This window comes from Schistocerca cancellata, chromosome 10 (genome assembly GCF_023864275.1).
Source record: "Schistocerca cancellata isolate TAMUIC-IGC-003103 chromosome 10, iqSchCanc2.1, whole genome shotgun sequence".
Taxonomy (NCBI): domain Eukaryota; kingdom Metazoa; phylum Arthropoda; class Insecta; order Orthoptera; family Acrididae; genus Schistocerca; species Schistocerca cancellata.
Window position 1 is genome coordinate 78841931 of NC_064635.1, and position 19442 is coordinate 78861372.

The window sequence follows — 19442 nt, forward strand, 5'->3', positions numbered from 1 at the left end:
ATTTTCCGTTGGCCATGTTCGACAATTCTGTGCATTGACATATCCTGTCACGTGGAAGTGGGCTTCGTCTGTCCACAAAATCTTCCACGGCTAATCATTCTCTACTTCCATGCGAGCAAGAAATTCTAAAGTTCTCTCTTGCTGATAGGTCAACAGGAAGCAACTCGTGCACGTGGGTAATTTTGAATGGATAGCAAAGAAGCATGCTTCATAGGATTTTACGCGCCGTGCTCACGGGTATATCCAATCCTCCGTGCACTACACACCATCACTCGTCTCCTCCTGCATTGCCGTGCCCACTGCTTCCACTGACGTCGAATGAATTCGTTTCCTCCCTCTACCAGGTTGTACACCAAAAGAACCCATCTTTTCGAATTTTCGAATCATTTTGTACGAACCCACTGCAGTCATCGGACCAACCCCTGTTTTCAAACCCTTCCGTGTCCGGAAGTTCTGCAGAGCGACTTGAGCCCAGTCATCATTCTTGTAATACAGCTTTACAAGCAGAGCGCAATCCTGCATTGAGACAGTCATGGCGAACGTCGCAGACGCGAAAGGCGGAAAAGCCGTGTACCCGGCATGTTTATACCGACTTCAATGGGTCGTGCGCATGACAGGTGTTTTCATTTACGTATTCTGACTCACACAGGGCCATCTATTGATCAATTTTCAGAGTTATCCTTTTCTTATGCCATACTTTCTCCCCTTCTCCGATAATACGAGGGGCATTCAAATTCTAAGGCCTCCGATTTTTTTCTAATTAACTACTCACCCGAAATCGATGAAGCTGGCGTTACTTCTCGGCGTAATCGCTCTGCAGACGTACACATTTTTCACAACGCTGACGCCATGATTCCATGGCAGCGGCGAAGGCTTCTTTAGGAGTCTGTTTTGACCACTGGAAAATCGCTGAGGCAATAGCAGCACGGCTGGTGAATATGCGGCCACGGAGAGTGTCTTTCATTGTTGGAAAAAGCCAAAAGTCACTAGGAGCCAGGTCAGGTGAGCATGAGGAATCACTTCAAAGTTGTTATCACGAAGAAACTGTTGCGTAACGTTAGCTCGATGGGCGGGTGCGTTGTCTTGGTGAAACAGCACACGCGCAGCCCTTCCCGGACGTTTTTGTTGCAGTGCAGGAAGGAATTTGTTCTTCAAAACATTTTCGTAGGATGCACCTGTTACCGTAGTGCCCTTTGGAACGCAATGGGTAAGGATGACGCCCTCGCTGTCCCAGAACATGGACACCATCATTTTTTCAGCACTGGCGGTTACCCGAAATTTTTTTGGTGGCGGTGAATCTGTGTGCTTCCATTAAGCTGACTGGGGCTTTGTTTCTGGATTGAAAAATGGCATCCACGTTCATCCATTGTCACAACCGATGAAAAGAAAGTCCCATTCATGCTGTCGTTGGCCGGCCGCGGTGGTCTAGCGGTTCTGGCGCTGCAGTCCGGAACCGCGGGACTGCTACGGTCGCAGGTTCGAATCCTGCCTCGGGCATGGGTGTGTGTGATGTCCTTAGGTTAGTTAGGTTTAAGTAGTTCTAAGTTCTAGGGGACTTACGACCTAAGATGTTGAGTCCCATAGTGCTCAGAGCCATTTGAACCATTTTTTGCTGTCGTTGCACGTCAACATTGCTTGGCAACATGCCACACGGGCAGCCATGTGGTCGCCCGTCAGCATTCGTAGCACCCACCTGGATGACACTTTTCGCATTTCCAGGTCGTCATGCAGGATGTGGTCGTCCGTCAGCATTCGTGGCACCCACCTGGATGACACTTTTCGCATTTTCAGGTCGTCATGCAGGATTGTGTGCACAGAACCCACAGAAATGCCAACTCTCGAGGCGATCTGTTCAACAGTCATTCGGCGATCCCCCAAAACAATTCTCTCCACTTTCTCGATCATGTCGTCAGACCGGCTTGTGCGAGCCCGAGGTTGTTTCGGTTTGTTGTCACACGATGTTCTGCCTTCATTAAACTGTCGCACCCACGAACGCACTTTCGACACATCCATAACTCCATCACCACATGTCTCCTTCAACTGTCGATGAATTTCAATTAGTTTCACACCACGCAAATTCAGAATACGAATGATTGCACGCTGTTCAAGTAAGGAAAACGTCGCCATTTTAAGTATTTAAAACAGTTCTCATTCTCGCCGCTGGCGGTGAAATTCCATTTGCCGTACGGTGCTGCCATCTCTGGGACGTATTGACAATGAACGCGGCCTCATTTTAAAACAATGCGCATGTTTCTTTCCAGTCCGGAGAAAAAAAAATCGGAGGCCTTAGAACTTGAATGCACCTCGTATTATGTTGCAATTTGACGTCATTCTGACCAGTGGTATCACTTCTACAGCGTTTTGAAAGTTTAATTATAATCACCCTAGCATACTTTAACCGAACGTTACAGATTTGCTCTTCCTACTCAGCTGCAGTAATTTACATTTTTCTAAATTTAGAGCTAGGTGCCATTCATTACACCATCTAGAAATTTTGTCTAATACGTCTTTTATCTACCTACAGTCACTCATCTGCGACACACCTTACCGTACAGCACGGTATCATCATAAAATAACCGCAGATTGCTGCCGGCCCTGTCCACCAAATCATTTATGTGTATCAAGAATAATAGTGGTCCTATGACACTTCTCTGGGGCACTCTTCACGATACCTTGTCTCTGATGAAAACTCGCAGTCGAGGACAAAATACTGGGTTCTATTGTTGAAGACATCTTTGAGCCACTCACATATCTGTGAACTTATTCCATATGTTCGTGCCTTCGTTAACTGTCTTCAGTGCTGATTCGTGCACATAAGCTTCTCAATCTCAAGAAAGTTTGCTATATTCGAAGTGAGAATATACTCAAGGATTCTGCAGCAAACAGAACTTAGGGATATAGGTCTGTAATTTTGCAGGTCCGCTCTTTTGTCATGACCCTCACTCACACGCGACTATCTATATCTGAGTCATTATTACGTATTCACATACGGAATAGAGTTGCACTCCTCCAGCGTTCTAACAGTCTGCTAAAATTATTGAAAACCATCTAGCTTGATTTCCAGATCCGAATATCTTACCCAACCCATATCCTGCATCAGTCCATAAATTTACCAGTCCTCTTCAAACATCTTAAACACCTTTTCCTGTCCTCCATCTCCCTAAACTTGAGTTCACACAAAGAGCAGGGAAGTGCCGCAATGTACCTGCCACCTCCTGGAGTAACCCACAGTTCTTCTCTATCAGTCGAGGGGGAACTAACTGGGTGTTTCATCCCAGTGGACACTTCCCTTACTGTCTACAATCGTTTCAGTCATATCAGTACGATGGTAAAATGCACAGGACTTATACCCAATCAAAAACCAACGAGGATTCCCCACTAACTAAACATTCAAAAGAAAACCCATCTACATTGACAGAGAAAGAAATCACAACAATAAAAGAAGTTGCGCTACATAAATGACTGTTGGTAGGCATGTTTCTATATCTGAAAGATTATGTCTGTCTAAATTTCTCGACAGTCACGTAAGAGTGGTGCTAGTAGCACCACAATGAGGATGCAAATTAGGTTGCTTTAAATACACGATATAACCGTCCTGCTCTTTAGTTACCTTTGACATTGGAGGTGATGAGTTGGTTAAGTCAAGACTGCCTTTACGGCGACAAAGATGCTATTATCAACACGTCATTGAGTCTGAACGAGGTCATGTACGGGGGTTGTCCAGAAATTAAGCTCTAGGTACACCTTCCACCTACTTCTCTATATAGTCGCCGCTCCAACTTTAAGTGTTGTCGTAGTGCTGTATCAACTTTCCAATATCCTCGTCATAGAAAGCAGCCGCTTGTGCTTTCGGCCAGCTACCTGCACTGGTCTGCAGCTCGTTGTCTGTGGAAAAATTTTGTCTTCATAGTCAGCGGTTCCTCTCAGCAGAGACGAGACTCAGGGGGAGCCAATTACGGACTGTATTGTGGGTGATCAGACACTTCTCATCGGAAACACTGCAGGAGCGTCTTCATTGCCCCTGCAGTGTGCGGCCGAGAATTGGCACGAAGAAGGAACTGCTCGACAGTTGTGTTATGTGGGTTGCATGACACAGGCGAAATCTCTAAGCAAGCCCTCATACTCGGCGGGAGACGCTGTTCCCTACGCATCTTTATGTTCTCACTGTTCACTCAAAACTGAAAATGGCGACGCGACACCATCGACGGGCGTACCAGAGACACTGTCCAACACATCTGTGCAAAGCTCTACCGGATTTTCCCAGTGGTTTCCATTTCGAGACTGATCGAAACTTACTTTCTGGACAACTCTCGTAATAGGGCTACCAGAAGCTGGATGTTCCTTCTGCGATGCTGCAGAAAGACATGGCAGGAATGTAGCCACTGTACCTGACTGCTGGCAGCGGTGGCCATGGGAATATAAAGTCTCAAGAAGACCGGGCTCCAGACGGCCACATGGCACTACCGGGAGGGAAGACCATCGTGTTCGGCGTTCGTCTCTGGCACATCGTACGCCTCTGCAGCGGCAATTTGAGCAGCAGTTGGCACAACAGTGACACGATGAACTGTTACAAATCGGTAGCTTCAAGGACAGCTCCGAGCCCAACGCCTTGCAATGTGCATTCCACCGCCATATGCAAATACAGTATCGTCAAGGTAGAGCCCATCAGAGGGCGGAATAGAGGTCTGCTGTGTTTTCTGACGAAAGCTGGTTCTGCCTCAGTGCTAGTGATGGCCATGTGTTGGTTAGAAGCAGGCCGGCTGAGGGCTTGCAACCGTCCCGTCTGCTTGCTAGACACACTGGACCTGCACCTGGAGTCACGGTCTCGGATGAGATTTCGTATGACAGTAGGAGCACTCTCGTGGCTATCCCACACACACTGACTGAAAACCTGTGCGTCACTCTGGTGATCCGATCTGTTGTGCCGCCATTCATGAACACCATTCCAGGGAGTGTTTTCCAACAGGATAACACTCGCACACATTCCGTAGTTGTAACTTAATATGCTCTACAGAGTGTTGACATGTTGCCTTGGCCTTCTCAACCACCACATCTATCTTCAATCTACCACATATGGGACAGATATATTCCCAAAATTTCATTACTCTACATTAATTCTTTTTGCTGCTGCGATTTTTTTTCCGTGAATGTATATTACCAAATGGCTACAGTGTTCAACTGGCCCTGCAATTCCAGTTTGCCTGCCTAACGGCTTCCAGGTTCAATACATTTTTTTCAGTGTTCCATATAAATACTGACTGAATTTGAAAAGTTAAAATAGTGTCACTGTCTTCCATTTAAGAAGTATGATCTCACGTTAAAGGTCTAACATAATTACTCAAGTACTAAAATTAGAAACTCATAGTGCCAAATTACCCAGACTATATAATGGGAGCACCTAACTTCTTCCAACAAGCTTTATGGACAATATTAAACATTTTCGAAACTTCTTCTCGCTGACACCCCTCCCCTCCGCACACACACACACACACACACACATACACACAAAATAATTTAAAAAATCCATCCCTTACTACAATTTCGCTATTCAGGCAGTAGAACTTCAGCATCCACCATAACCTTTTAATTTATTACTTCTTTACTGCTACCTCTACTCTCAAAACATACCTCTGAATATGGCTGCAAAATTATACAATTGTACGACACACAGTTCGTAAGGTATGACATAAGAAACATTGAAAGGCAGTGCCTCCAATTTCCTGTTTAACTTTAAATATTCAATCTGTTAACCAGAAACATTGAAAGGCAGTGGCTCCAATTTCCGGCTTTAAATATTCATCCTATTAACTAGTTTGTAAGGTAATTAGAAGTTTTATACACGGGACCGATTCTTTAAGAAAGTAATGGTAATAGACTAAAATTACTGACTGGTCAAACAGGAGGGCTACATCTCACAACCATCACCCTCACCTACAAGACTCTGATCCATCCACCTTATCGATGCTACTGTTCTATACTCGTACAGCTGCACTCCTCCCAAGTTCTACAATTCTTTCCAAATCACTGAACGACATGTAATCGACTTCATTTTCGTCAGGTAGCTAGCTTCTCTTACTTGTATTCCGGACCAGTTCATAAAATTTCCACACCTCCCTCAACAAGCGGAACGTCTTTGCCTGTGCCACACCTCCTATGAACTCCAGTCGCAGAACGCTGTCATATCACCAGTACTTCTGAACTCTAGCAACACATCGTTTTTTTTTTGTCCTCTCTGGAGAGTGCGCGTCCTTTCCCACGGCAATATTTTGCTGTCTCCGTCTCTTGCATCCTCAGATAACACTTGAGCTCTACCCATCCTACCAACCGTCACTCACCAAATCAGGGCTGAAAGCTAATCTCTTCTCTCTGATTCATATCTTACGATCCGCTAGTTTCTGCATCACAACTATCAAATCATGCTCTCATCACACACTCTGTTTAACATAATGTCCTCTCCAATATCCAATACGTTGAAAAACCTCTTACATTTACGAGATACTTCTAAGGCGCTGCAGTCATGGACTGAGCGGCTGATCCCGGAGGAGGTTCGAGTCCTCCCTCGGGAATGGGTGTGTGTGTTTGTACTTAGGATAATTTAGGTTAAGTATTGTATAAGCTTAGGGACTGATGACCTTAGCAGTTAAATCCCATAAGATTTCACACACATTTACGAGAATTCCTCACCATCATTATCACTGAGTGGAACAATGCACATGAGCAACATCATGCCATGCATTATCATCTTCAAATTTACTTTTATATTTATTTGTACATCAAATGCTGAAGAGGGGCTACTTGGCAGCCACCAGCCCATTCCCCAGGGGGCAAAAATAAATGAGAAATTTTCATCGGACACAAACTTTCTCAGGCGCAGCTGCGAATCAGAGAATCTATATCTGCTGAAGGGGATGTCCAAACAATTAGTACCGCAGATACCTTGGATTTTCTACTGTCGAAGCACTGTGTTTCCTTGTGGAACATAATTTTTTCATTTGCAATTTAGGGCTCTTGTCATGCACTTTTTTTTAAAAAATGGCTCTAAGCACTATGCGACTTAACATCTGAGGTCATCAGTCCCCTAGACTTATTTCTTAGAACTACTTAAACCTAACTAACCTAAGGACATAACACACATCCACGCCCAGGCAGGATTAGAACCTGCGACCGTAGCGGTCGCGCGGTTCCGGACTGAAGCGCCTAGAACCGCTTGGTTACAACGGCCAGCTTGCACTTTTTTTTTTCCTTCAGTTGGTCTGGAAGATTTGCATCCTAGGTTTTTGCAAATTATTGTTTCACCGTTTGCCAAGTAATCCAACTTCAGTGGGATTTTTTAGAAAACAATGTACCTGTGATTTTTGCGTTTATTTTTTTTTGTCATCACACAATAAATGTGGCACCCACTTGAAAAGTGGTTTCTCGTACTTAATTTTGTTACTGTAGCGCTTGGCCTGATACGTTTCGGTTGTTAACTTTACTAACACAACTTGAATGCAATGTTGTGTCCGTAGGATTGTATCTGTGGTTCTGTCTTTTAGAACGTTTCCTACAACATTGATTGTTTATGAGGTAAGTGCAGCTTTTTTTTCATTAATTCGTTCGTCCATTGTGCTACATAAGTTTTAGCGTGAGGAGATCCTTCATGACTGTAGAAGAATTTGTACGTCAACATACAAAAGCTGCATAACAATTGGATCTACCGATACCACACCCCTGCTTTGACGCTAAGTATTATCGAAATAGTGGATATAAAATATTTAATGAAATCCAGTATGTGTAAAATCCGTACCACAACAATAATTATAGTAATTCTTGTCACACCACATAGCATTAACTGGTTTCGCCACCTTACAAGTCCACATTCATCTTTCAACCTAACGTAGACCTCGAGGTACTTTACAGATAAGTATCCCGCACCACCTACATTCCTAAAAATAAACTACTGTTTGTGAAAATTGCAACACGAAGAAGGAACGGTTGGAATAACTCTAAAATCGGAAGATATATACAACAATGGAACCATAATAAGTGATTAAAACTGCAGAGGAATGGCGTGCCATGTAGTCCTAGTAGTGCTCTCTGTTGTGTGACTGAACAAGTCATTGTTACGCACACTCAGTCGGTGCAGAGCTATCAAACCAAGTGGAGACGTGAAAAAAAAAAGAAAAAAAAATCCGATATGCCTTGTCGAAGTCAAAGGGCGCAATAACAGCATATGAGTGAGTTCGAAAGGAGCAGAATGACTGGACTCCGGGAAAAGAATTTGTGCTGCCGTGACATTGCGGCAATGATGCGTGTCTGGCACCATTTCATAGAGGAGGGTCGAATACATTGACGAGTCGGTAGCGGGCCTCACACTGTGACCACAGAGCGAGATGACCGCCATCTTGTGCGCCTCCTAGTAACCAACAGAACAGCTTCATGTACAGTGTTGGCACGATGTTGGTGAATCGCTCAGTGCTGGACTGGTGGTATACATACCACTGCGTCGACTACAGTTCACCAGAAACCATCACCACTTCAGACTGCAGTGGGCATGTGAATACTGTCACTGACGTGATGAGTTGCTGAATCTAGTGTTTTCAGATGAGTACCACTTCAACTGCTACCGTGGTGAACGCAATTGGGAGACTTCAGTGTTGAGTGATATGGCGGACAAAAGGCAAATGTGATGATTGGGTCCCACTGGCGGTCTCGTGTCCTGCGTATTGATAAATGGCTGAAAAGCAACCGCTTTGCCAGGGACGTCTTAGAGCCCGAGGCACTGTCCCTCCTGCAGGCCGTCCCACATGTCATATTTCAGCAGGACAACGTCCGGCCGCACGTGGCGAGGAATGTGCAAGCCTTCTTGGGACAACGACGAGTAGAACAGCTCCGCTGGCTCCATGTTCGCCAGATACGCCGCCCATCGCACATGTCTGGGCTTTGATCGGTCAGCAACTTGTTCTTTCTGATCCTCCTTAAACCACTGTCGATGCTTTGTGGACACACATGCAAGCCACGTAGCATTGTGTTTCACTGCAACATATCCAGGCACTCATTGATTCCATGCCACGACGTCTACAAGCTTTAATTGCAACAATAGCGATAACTTCACTCGGTACTGAATTATCACAGTCAAAGGGCGAGTACCGTTCTGTACTTCTAATCATTTCAGTATCATCGTGTCAGTAATAGGTGGAATACATTACAGCGTAATAGGTCATAAAATTATTCAGGGTATGTGACAGGCTTTTCAATACACACTGAGGTGGCAAAACTCATAGGACACTTCCCAGTCCGTGTCGGACTTAACAAGTCTGTTGAATTCCCTTGCAGAAATATTGAGCCATGCTACCTCTACTACCATTCATAACTACGAATTTCTTCCTGAAGGTGTAAAGTCAATAACGTCAAAACTATCCTTCTTAAAACGAGAAAACCATTTTCTTAGCGGGTTCCATGCAATGGCATAATTCGCATACACGACGCAAATGTTCCTGGCTGCCTTCGCTGCTGTCACCCCTCTACTTAACTCAAAACAGAAGAATATGTTGGAAACGTTCCGATAACTCCACTTGGCGTTTCATTACCTAGCGTGCACATCTCCATTCACTGTCTCAAGATGAGAAAATGACAATGTGTAAACTCCAATGACGACAGTGAATTACAAATAAAAAGCGACAATCGATAAATAAATCCATGGCAACCGGAATACCAACGTGAAAAAAAAACAAAAACGATACGAACATACGCTCAAAAATGATAGAAGCAATTTAAATATTGCCAGTGTTCTGTTCCATCTCTGTTTCCGGGTGCGTGACGTCATTCGGTACAGTATAATTACGTTACAGGTCAAAGCTGGCTTGCGGTATGGATCGGTAGATCTCTTGGCCCGTGGCCTAGTGGCTTCTGGCGGTAAGGAGCGGACACAGACCTGCACCATGCCGACGATGATGGTCTCGGCGGAGGGCGACAGGTCGGCGTCGGCGACGGCGAAGATGTCGACGGTGTAGAAGACGACGGCGTTGATGCCGATCACCTGGCGGAAGCACATCAGGCCGAAGACGATGGCGAGGGCGCGCACGTCGCGCCGGGCCTCCGCCATGCGCCGCAGCAGCGCCTTGGCCGACGACAGCAGAGACCCCTGGTGGCCGTCCCGCGAGGCCGACTCCGCCACCAGTTCCTGTCGGTCAGTCACGTTTCACATCATTCGCGGTGCACCGAGCCAGCCTCGGATAGAATCCGCCCGGCGGCTTAACGACGGCGGCCGGTGTGCCAGCCAGCCTGGATGTGGTTTTTAGGCGGTTTTCCACATCCCGCTAGGTGAATACCGGGCTGGTCACCACGCCCCACCTGTTGCACAGCTCGCAAACATTTGAGCACATTCGCACTCGTCCATGGATTACACTAGGTGCAAACAGTGGGGTACACTAACTCTGTCCGGGGGAGGGGGGGGGGGGGGTATAGGTTAGCGACAGGAAGGGCATCCGGCCACCCCTTAAATTAATCTTGCCAAATCCGATTAGCCATGGTGACCCTGCGTCATTGCAGAAAACAGGCACAAGCAAAAGAAAGATCACTCGCTGTGCACCGACAATCGCACTGTGATTCCCAGCCTGGGCGACAACTGAAAAGAATTCTGGTGCGGAAAACAAAAAAGGCTTTCTGGTTATGGTTCAGTCGCGAATATGAACTACACAAACTGATTAAAAATGCCCACAGACCCAATAGAACATGTATATCTATGGAGTGAACATAGCCTACAGCACGTGTTCTAACCGGGTTAGTCACGTGATTTTGGGATGACACTCCTGGTCTATAATTAGTGCTAATAGCGTAACTTTGATATTACTTGTATTCGCCTTGTTTTATATGCACGTTTCTGCACGTTTGAGTTTTAACAACGGCTATGGTGCGCTATTGCTGCTGCTGATGTATTAGAAGTATGAAACCGGAATTTCCCTATAGGCGGTGCCAGCCGGCAGTGTAGGGCGGAGCGCGTGAGAGCGCGCCCGTAGCGCCATCTGCTTCCTGTAACGACTGACGACGAGTGTCTGCACACAGTAATCCAAATTCCGTACATCGGTATCTCTTTCAAACCCGTAAATATGTCGAATTCTGTGCCTACGAGCTATGATTTGCGGACAGCATTGGTTTTCTGTTACCATTTGATGAAAATTGCTGCAGAATAGCATCGAATGCTTTTCGAAGCTTTCGGCGAACATGGTCTTGGTGTTCCGAGTGGTTCAAAAAATTCCAAAGTGGTGATTTTGACGTGTGAAACGAGGAGCGCAGGAAACAACCCAAAACTTTCGAAGGCAACGAATCGTAGGTCTTATTGGATAAAAATGATACTCGAACTCAACAGGAACTCGCGGAACAAATGAATGTGACACAGAAAGCCGTTTCTTCGCGGTTGAAAGCTATGGGAAAGGTGCAGAAAGTGGGAAAATGTGTTCCGCACGAACTGAATGAAAGACAGCAAGCAATTCGAAAGACCACTTGCGAAATGCTGCTAGCCAGATGAAAAAAAAGAAAGTCATTTCGCTGTCGAATAGTGACAGGTGATGAGAAATGGATATATTTTGAGAATCCTAAGCGTCGTAAATCATGGGTGAATCTAAGCAAACCATTGACATCCACTGCAGGACAATGCTGTGTTTGGTGGAACGAGAAGGGTGTCATGTATTATGAGCTGCTAAAAGCTGGTGAAACCGTTAACAATGATCACGACCAAAAGCAAATGGTGGATTTAAATCGAGCATTATGTGTAAAACGATCGGAATACGGAAAAAAGGCAAGTCATATTGCTCCATGATAACGCCCCATCAAACACAGCAAAACTGGCCAGGAAAACGATCGAGCCATTCAGTTGGGAAATCCTAGGGCATGCAGCTAATTCTCTAGACTTGGCTCTTTCCGATTATCATCTATTTGCATCACTTGTACACGCTCTCGTACGAAAATGTCTCGCCGACTGGTTCGCTATAAAAGAAGAACTGTTGTTTTTGGCGTTACATAACACCCTGCTGGAGAGCTGGGAGAAACGTATAAATAGCAAAGGGGATTATTTTGAATAAAACATTTTTTATCAGTTTCAAACAAGAGACATGTAAACGAAATTCCGATTTCATACTTCTACCCCTGGTAAATAAAAGTATGTGAAACGAGCACCAGCTATTTTTCCATAGGCTTATACAATAAGTATATGAGTGTAAATCTCATATTTCATATGAAGCACTTTATACGTAGAATAATATCGAGAACACGGTATTCTAAAGCCTTGTATTATAGAAGTAATTTCTGCGATTTTATAGCCATTTGTTTAAGAAACAGGTGCTAGATAAATTTGAAAGTGTGTCTGAATATACTGGCAGTTAGTGTATACAAATTTGTGCTACGTTTATATAATAAAATTTATACACGACGGTCTGGTTAACTTCCTCCAAATTGCGCAGGTTTATATGTAGGTATTTGTGAGTGATACAGATTCCTATACAGTGTTATTATAATGTAATTAATTATAACAAATTTGACAATGTGATTCAATGTAACAGAAAACCTAAAAAATGCTGGGCGTCACTACTTTTACTACCCCAAAATTCGAGCATTAATCTTGTATTTTTTATTTTTTGTGCACAGGGTATGGTTTTAATTTTCCGATGAGATGGTGAAAAAATGAAACAGGTATTTCACTTGTCTGTAAAGCGCAGGATGGTTAATAAAGAGATATGAAAAAAATTATTGGACAAGGAGCTTGTGCAAACCGCTAATCGTATTTACTGCAAATCCATTTTTTACATGAATAAGTGCAGCAGAAAACGTAAAAAAAATGTTGTTGGCTGTCACTTCTTATCCTGTTACCAAAAAATGGCAATAAAGTACTCTGAACGATGATACTACGGGGTGTTCAAGAAGTCTCTCCGCAGTGCCGTATGACTGTTAGCCGCGCGGTCCGTATGCCGCAGTGAATATACCGAAATGAAACTCAGTGAAATACAAGTTATTAATTTATTGATTAATCATTGTCACTTACAAATTCACACATTAAATATTGAAAGTGTCCCCCTGTTGTTGAATATACAATTTAATTCGTCTAATCATGTTTCCAAACACGAGCTGTAGCATTTCTTCTGTAACAGAAGCAGTGAAAGTGGATATTGCAGTTTTCAATTCATCGATGGATTTTGGACGGTTTTTATAGACAGTTGCTTTCGCTGCACCCCAGAAGAAAACATCAGGTAGTGTTAGGTCAGGCGATCGTGCAGGCCAAAGTCCTGTGAAATTATGCGATCACCAAAAAGAAATCAGCAATCAGTGGCATTGAAACGCGAGCTGTATGCGCGGTTGCACCTTCTTGTTGAAAATAACCGTTCAGTATTTCACTTAAAACAAGTTCTCCTACGAATGGCTACATAATATCACTGCAGTATCGTTGTGCGTTTATTGTTTTGTTGAAAAATATGGGACCCACAATCCGACGTCTAGAAATTGCAATCCAAACTCCTATTTTGACAGACTGAAGTAGTTCCTCATGAATACACAATGGATTTGCACTAGTCCACATACGAGAATTTGGCGAGTTCACGTACCTGAATAAATGAAACCACGCCTCTTCAGTGAAAAACGTTTCATTAATAATATCTCTTCCATTTTTTTAATGAAATTTTTGAACCACTGACAATAACGCAGTCTCTTACCATGATCAGTATTTTTCAGTTCTTGCACGACTGTCACTTGGTATGGGAAAAGTTCTAATTTTTTCCTAAAAGCTGTGCGGGACGTTCCGACACTAACATCGATTTGCTGGGCAAGTTTTCTTACTGACGTGTTCGGATTCGTGGACATTTTATTGGAAATATCGAGTAGTTTATCCTCAGACAAAACGCTAGGACGACCACTTCTCCGTGCATCTGTCACTGAACCCGTACTTCGAAATTTGTAAATCAGATCTCGCACAGTATCGCGATATGTGAGTGTTGTCTCCGGGAAACCTGAATTAAATGTTTGGCGAACTGAAGCTCTGTATTTACCGCCAGCTTTGAACACTTGTTCGACTAAAAACACACTTTCTTCAATGGTTAGCATTTTGTTGTTGTTGTTGTTGTTGCTGTGGTCTTCAGTCCTGAGACTGGTTTGATGCAGCTCTCCATGCTACTGTATCCTGTGCGAGGTTCTTCATCTCCCAGTACCTACTGCAACCCACATCCTTCTGAATCTGTTTAGTGTATTCATCTCTTGGTCTCCCTCTACGATTCTTACCCTCCACGCTGCCCTCCAATACTGAATTGGTGATCCCTTGATGCCTCAGAACATGTCCTACCAACCGATCCCTTCTTCTAGTCAAGTTGTGCCACGAACTGCTCTTCTCCCCAATCCTATTCAATACCTCCTCATTAGTTATGTGATCTATCCATCTAATATTTAGCATTCTTCTGCAACACTACATTTCGAAAGCTTCTATTCTCTTCTTGTCCAAATTATTTATCGTCCACGTTTCACTTCCATACATGGCTACATTCCATACAAATACTTTCAGAAGCGACTTCCTGACACTTAAATCTATACTCAATGTTAGCAAATTTCTCTTCTTCAGAAACGCTTTCCTTGCCATTGCCAGTCTACATTTTATATCCTCTCTTCTTCGACCGTCATCAGTTATTTTGCTCCCCAAATAGCAAAACTCGTTTACTACTTTAAGTGTCTCATTTCCTAATCTAATTCCCTCAACATCACCCGATTTATTTCGACTACATTCCATTATCCTCGTTTTGCTTTTGTTGGTGTTCATCTTATATCCTCCTTTCAAGACACTGTCCATTCCGTTCAACTGCTCTTCCAGGTCCTTTGCTGTCTCTGACTGAATTACAATGTCATCGGCGAACCTCAAAGTTTTTATTTCTTCGCCATGGATTTTAATTCCTACTTCGAATTTGTCTTTTGTTTCCTTTACTGCTTGAAGATTGATTAACATTGGCTATAGGCTACAACCCTGTCTCACTCCCTTCCCAACCACTGCTTCCCTTTCGTCCCCCTAGACTCTTATAACTGCCATTTGGTTTCTGTACAAATTGTAAATAGGCTTTCGCTCCCTGTATTTTACCCCTGCCACCTTCAGAATTTGAAAGAGAGTATTTCAGTCAACATTGTCAAAAGCTTTCTTTAAGTCTGCGAATGCTAGAAACGTAGGTTTGCCTTTCCTTAGTCTATTTTCTAAGATAAGTGGTTAGCATTTTAACAGTGACAAAAACGAAACAAACGAACAAAGGAACTCCAACGTTCACGTCAACTCGTAACAACACACACCAACGATAGTACTGACACTGTGTGAGATAAGTGAAAGCGAACAATAATACGTTACGCGCGGCTAACAATCATACGGCACTGCGGAGAGACTTTTTGAACACCTCGTGGTCTGGCTAGCCGTGCGGTGTAGCGCGCTGCTCCCCGAGCGGGAAGGCGTGCCGGTGCCAGGGAAGGCGTGCCAGACTGCGGCACCGCTCAGCGTGCGGGCAACCGGAGGCGGCGAGGTGCGCGCTAGAGATGGGTAGTTCGCGAACGAACGGGTGCAAAGGAACGGTTCACCAAGATGAACGAAAGGACCGAGGAACGAATTCCAAGGAACTATCGGTTCATAGTTCACTTCGGTCGCGGCGGTCTGCTTATAGTTCCCGGGAACGAGGAACGATCGGTTCATAGTTCACTTCGGTCGCGGCGGTCACTTCGGCAGTTCTCGTTCCAGCTCGTCGTTCTTCGCATGACTACCTGTCTCAGTTCCACTGCCGACTCCTCCTAGTTAGTTCAGTATCCAGTTGCTCGTTTCTTTCACTGCGCTCGCCTATTTTACATGTGTTCCAAACTGTTCTTACACTTGGTTCTGGCTATTCAGCGTCCACGACCGGTAATCAAGAAGTATTTTATAGTTACGTGAATTACATAAAACTTACGTTGTATGTAATAGGTACGTCTTTTCAGGCATATCAGCTCACTTCATTATATCGATGAACAGCAGAAGACATACTTATAACAAGGCAAGTTTTTTTTTGTTATTCATATATTTTTGGTTTCATCGACTTGATTTAGCAGCTAACTTTCAATAATTTGCTTAATTGTTAGTGTAAGAAAACTCATATAAAACGATTTTCGTGTATCTTTCATATACAAAACTTTACATTTAGGAAGGCTCTAATTATTTTTAAGTTCGGTTGTTTCCAATTTGCGTTACCTGCTAGTTTGGTTTCTTTGAAAAAAAAAAAAAAGTTGTGGGTCATTTTGGCTCAGTAGGAAAAGCGGTGCGTCTCCATTTGAAAAGACATAGATTGCCATAAAATTGTATTTACTTAGTATCTCAAAAACATTTGTTCAGAAGGAGCTTCCAAAACAAAAACTTTATTACTACGAACTTAATCATTATTATTATTGATGCACTAACTATAATAATGCAACGTAAAAACCTAATTCTTACTAAGCGTGTGACGCAAGTATGAGAAAACCACATTTTATTTTATGCTTCCATAAAGTCTCTACTTCGCCTACGAACTCAGACACAACATGAAGTATATATAGGGGATAAACGATTATTGTTTACAACGTAGCATAGCTATGTAGTGGAAGTCGAAACGAAGAATTTTATACAAGACACTTGTGGTCTATTAAATTGGGAAACAGCCACCAACAGGATGAAATTTTCACTCTACAGCGGAGTGTGCGCTGATATGAAACTTCCTGGCAGATTAAAACTGTGTGTCGGACCGAGACTCGAACTCGGGACGTTTCCCTTTCGCGAAAGGCAAAGGTCCCGAGGCTCGGTCCGGCACACAGTTTTAATCTGCCAGGAAGTTTCAGCCACCAACAGGTTTACAAGACTACATGAGCTATAGCCCATGCGCGTCGCGTGAGATTTTCATGTTCCCTTCTCCAGCTCTGTACACATCGTCATCGATTGTTTCGCAATTGTAGGTTGCATTAGCTTGTTATTTCTTCACTGCCTAATTATTACATGTTTGTCTGTTTGTTGTATCTGCTCGTAACGGGCAGCACATCGTCCGTAATTGTCGAGCAGTCTGTACTCGGGGCCGGTTTTCCGTGCGCCACCCTATATTATTTTACCTGCGATCAGCCACACAAGGCTACGGTCGGCTAAACGAGAGGTTCTGCAGAATCAGAGAAATTACTTCTAGAAGTGTATAAGAATTCTGTAACGAATAAAAACTATATAGTCCAGGGGGGAGGCAAGTACCCCCTCTTGGTGCCCTCCATCCTTCAGTCAGCTGCACTACTAGTTTTCAGTTTTTCATAAGAACCATATACCGAGCGCAAATGAACGGTGAACGAGTAAAAATGAACGGTTCCCAAAGAAGAACGATCAGCAGTGAACTGGTTCCCAAGGATGAACGAGTTTGCCCGTCTCCAGTACGCACCTTGATCTTGGCCACCTCGCCGTCCACGTCGGCGTGCGGGCCGCGCAGCCAGCGCAGCGCCCGGCGCGCCTGCAGCTCCTTCCCCTTGGCCACCAGCAGCACCGGCGACTCGGGCGCCCACGCGAACAGCGTCAGCAGCAGCAGCGGCGGCACGCACCTGCCGCACACCGACACACACCGCCGTCACACTCCGCCTCCGCCAGCGCCAGCCGGCAAGCGGTTCAAATGGCTCTGAGCACTATGGGACTCAACATCTTAGGTCATAAGTCCCCTAGAACTTAGAACTACTTAAACCTAACTAATCTAAGGACATCACACACACCCATGCCCGAGGCAGGATTCGAACCTGCGACCGTAGCAGTCCCGCGGTTCCGGACTGCAGCGCCAGAACCGCCAGACCACCGCAGCCGGCTCCGGCAAGCGGACCGCGCCTGTTTGCTCGCTTCTGAGGCTGCCACAGTAAACCCCGATTCTGATCCTGATCTATATAAACGACCTGGGTGACAATCTGAGCAGTTCTCTTAGGTTGTTCGCAGATGATGCTGTAATTTACCGTCTAGTAAGGTCATCCGAAGACCAGTATCAGTTGCAAAGCGATTTAGAAAAGATTGCTGTATGTTGTGGCAGGTGGCAGTTGACGCTAAATAACGAAAAGTGTGAGGTGATCCACACGAGTTCCAAAAGAAATCCGTTGGAATTCGATTACTCGATAAATAGTACAATTCTCAAGGCTGTCAATTCATCTAAGTACCTGGGTGTTAAAATTACGAACAACTTCAGTTGGAAAGACCACATAGATAATATTGTGGGGAAGGCGAGCCAAAGGTTCCGTTTCATTGGCAGGACACTTAGAAGATGCAACAAGTCCACTAAAGAGACAACTTACACTACACTTGTTCGTCCTCTGTTAGAATATTGCTGCGCGGTGTGGGATCCTTACCATGTGGGATTGACGGAGGACATCGAAAGGGCAGCTCGTTTTGTATTATCACGTAATAGGGGAGAGAGTGTGGCAGATATGATACGCGAGTTGGGATGGAAGTCATTAGGGCAAAGACGTTTTCCGTCGCGGCGAGATCTATTTACGAAATTTCAGTCACCAACTTTCTCTTCCGAATGCGAAAATATTTTGTTGAGCCCAACCTACATAGGTAGGAATGATCATCAAAATAAAATATGAGAAATCAGAGCTCGAACAGAAAGGTTTAGGTATTCGTTTTTCCCGCGCTCTGTTCGGGAGTGGAATGGTAGAGAGATAGCATGATTCTGGTTCGATAAACCCTCTGCCAAGCACTTAAATGTGAATTGCATAGTAATCATGTAGATGTAGAACTGGTGAAATTGTAATCGATGTTTTTCAGAAAATCATTAAGTCGTTCTCTACAAATGGGATCTCATTAAACTTTGACAAAACACAGTATATACAGTTCCACACAGTAAATGGAATGACACCATTAATAAATATAGACTTCGATCAGAAATCGGTAGCTAAGGTAGAATATTCAAAATTTCTAGGTGTATGTATTGATGAGGAGTTGAACTGGAAAAAACACACTGAGGATCTGCTGAAACGTTTGAGTTCAGCTACTTACGTTATTAGCGTCATTGCAAATTTTGGAGATATACATCTGAGTAAATTAGCTTACCACGCCTATTTTCATTCTCTGCTTTCGTATGATGTCATATTCTGGGGTAACTCATCATTGAGTAAAAGAGTATTCATTGCACAGAAGCGTGTAATCAGAATAATTGCTGGAGCTCATCCAAGATCATCCTGCAGACACTTATTTAAAGAGCTAGAGATCTACACTGTAGCCTCACAAGATATATATTCACTTATGAAATTTGTTATTAACAATCCGAACGAATTCAAAAGTAATAGCAGTGTACATGGCTACAACACTAGGAGAAATGATGATCTTCACTACTCAGGTTAAATCTATCTTTGGCTCAGAAGGGGGTAAACTATGCTTCCACAAAAGTCTTTCGTCACTTACCTAACAGCATCAAATGTCTGACAGATAGCCATATAGCATTTAAAAG

The 19442-nt window shown here is 44.1% G+C and overlaps 1 protein-coding gene across 1 annotated transcript in view; it reads right to left on the reverse strand.

The window, feature by feature from the left end:
* The window catches only part of LOC126106140 (facilitated trehalose transporter Tret1-like), a 63139-nt gene that overhangs the window by 28754 nt on the left and 14943 nt on the right, over positions 1 to 19442 (reverse strand). The window contains exons 4-5 of the mRNA XM_049912383.1: positions 17400 to 17556; positions 9914 to 10162 (exon numbers count right to left, since the gene is read on the reverse strand). Of these exons, the coding sequence (XP_049768340.1) occupies positions 9914 to 10162; positions 17400 to 17556 (406 nt within the window). The remainder of the gene's footprint in view (positions 1 to 9913; positions 10163 to 17399; positions 17557 to 19442) is intronic.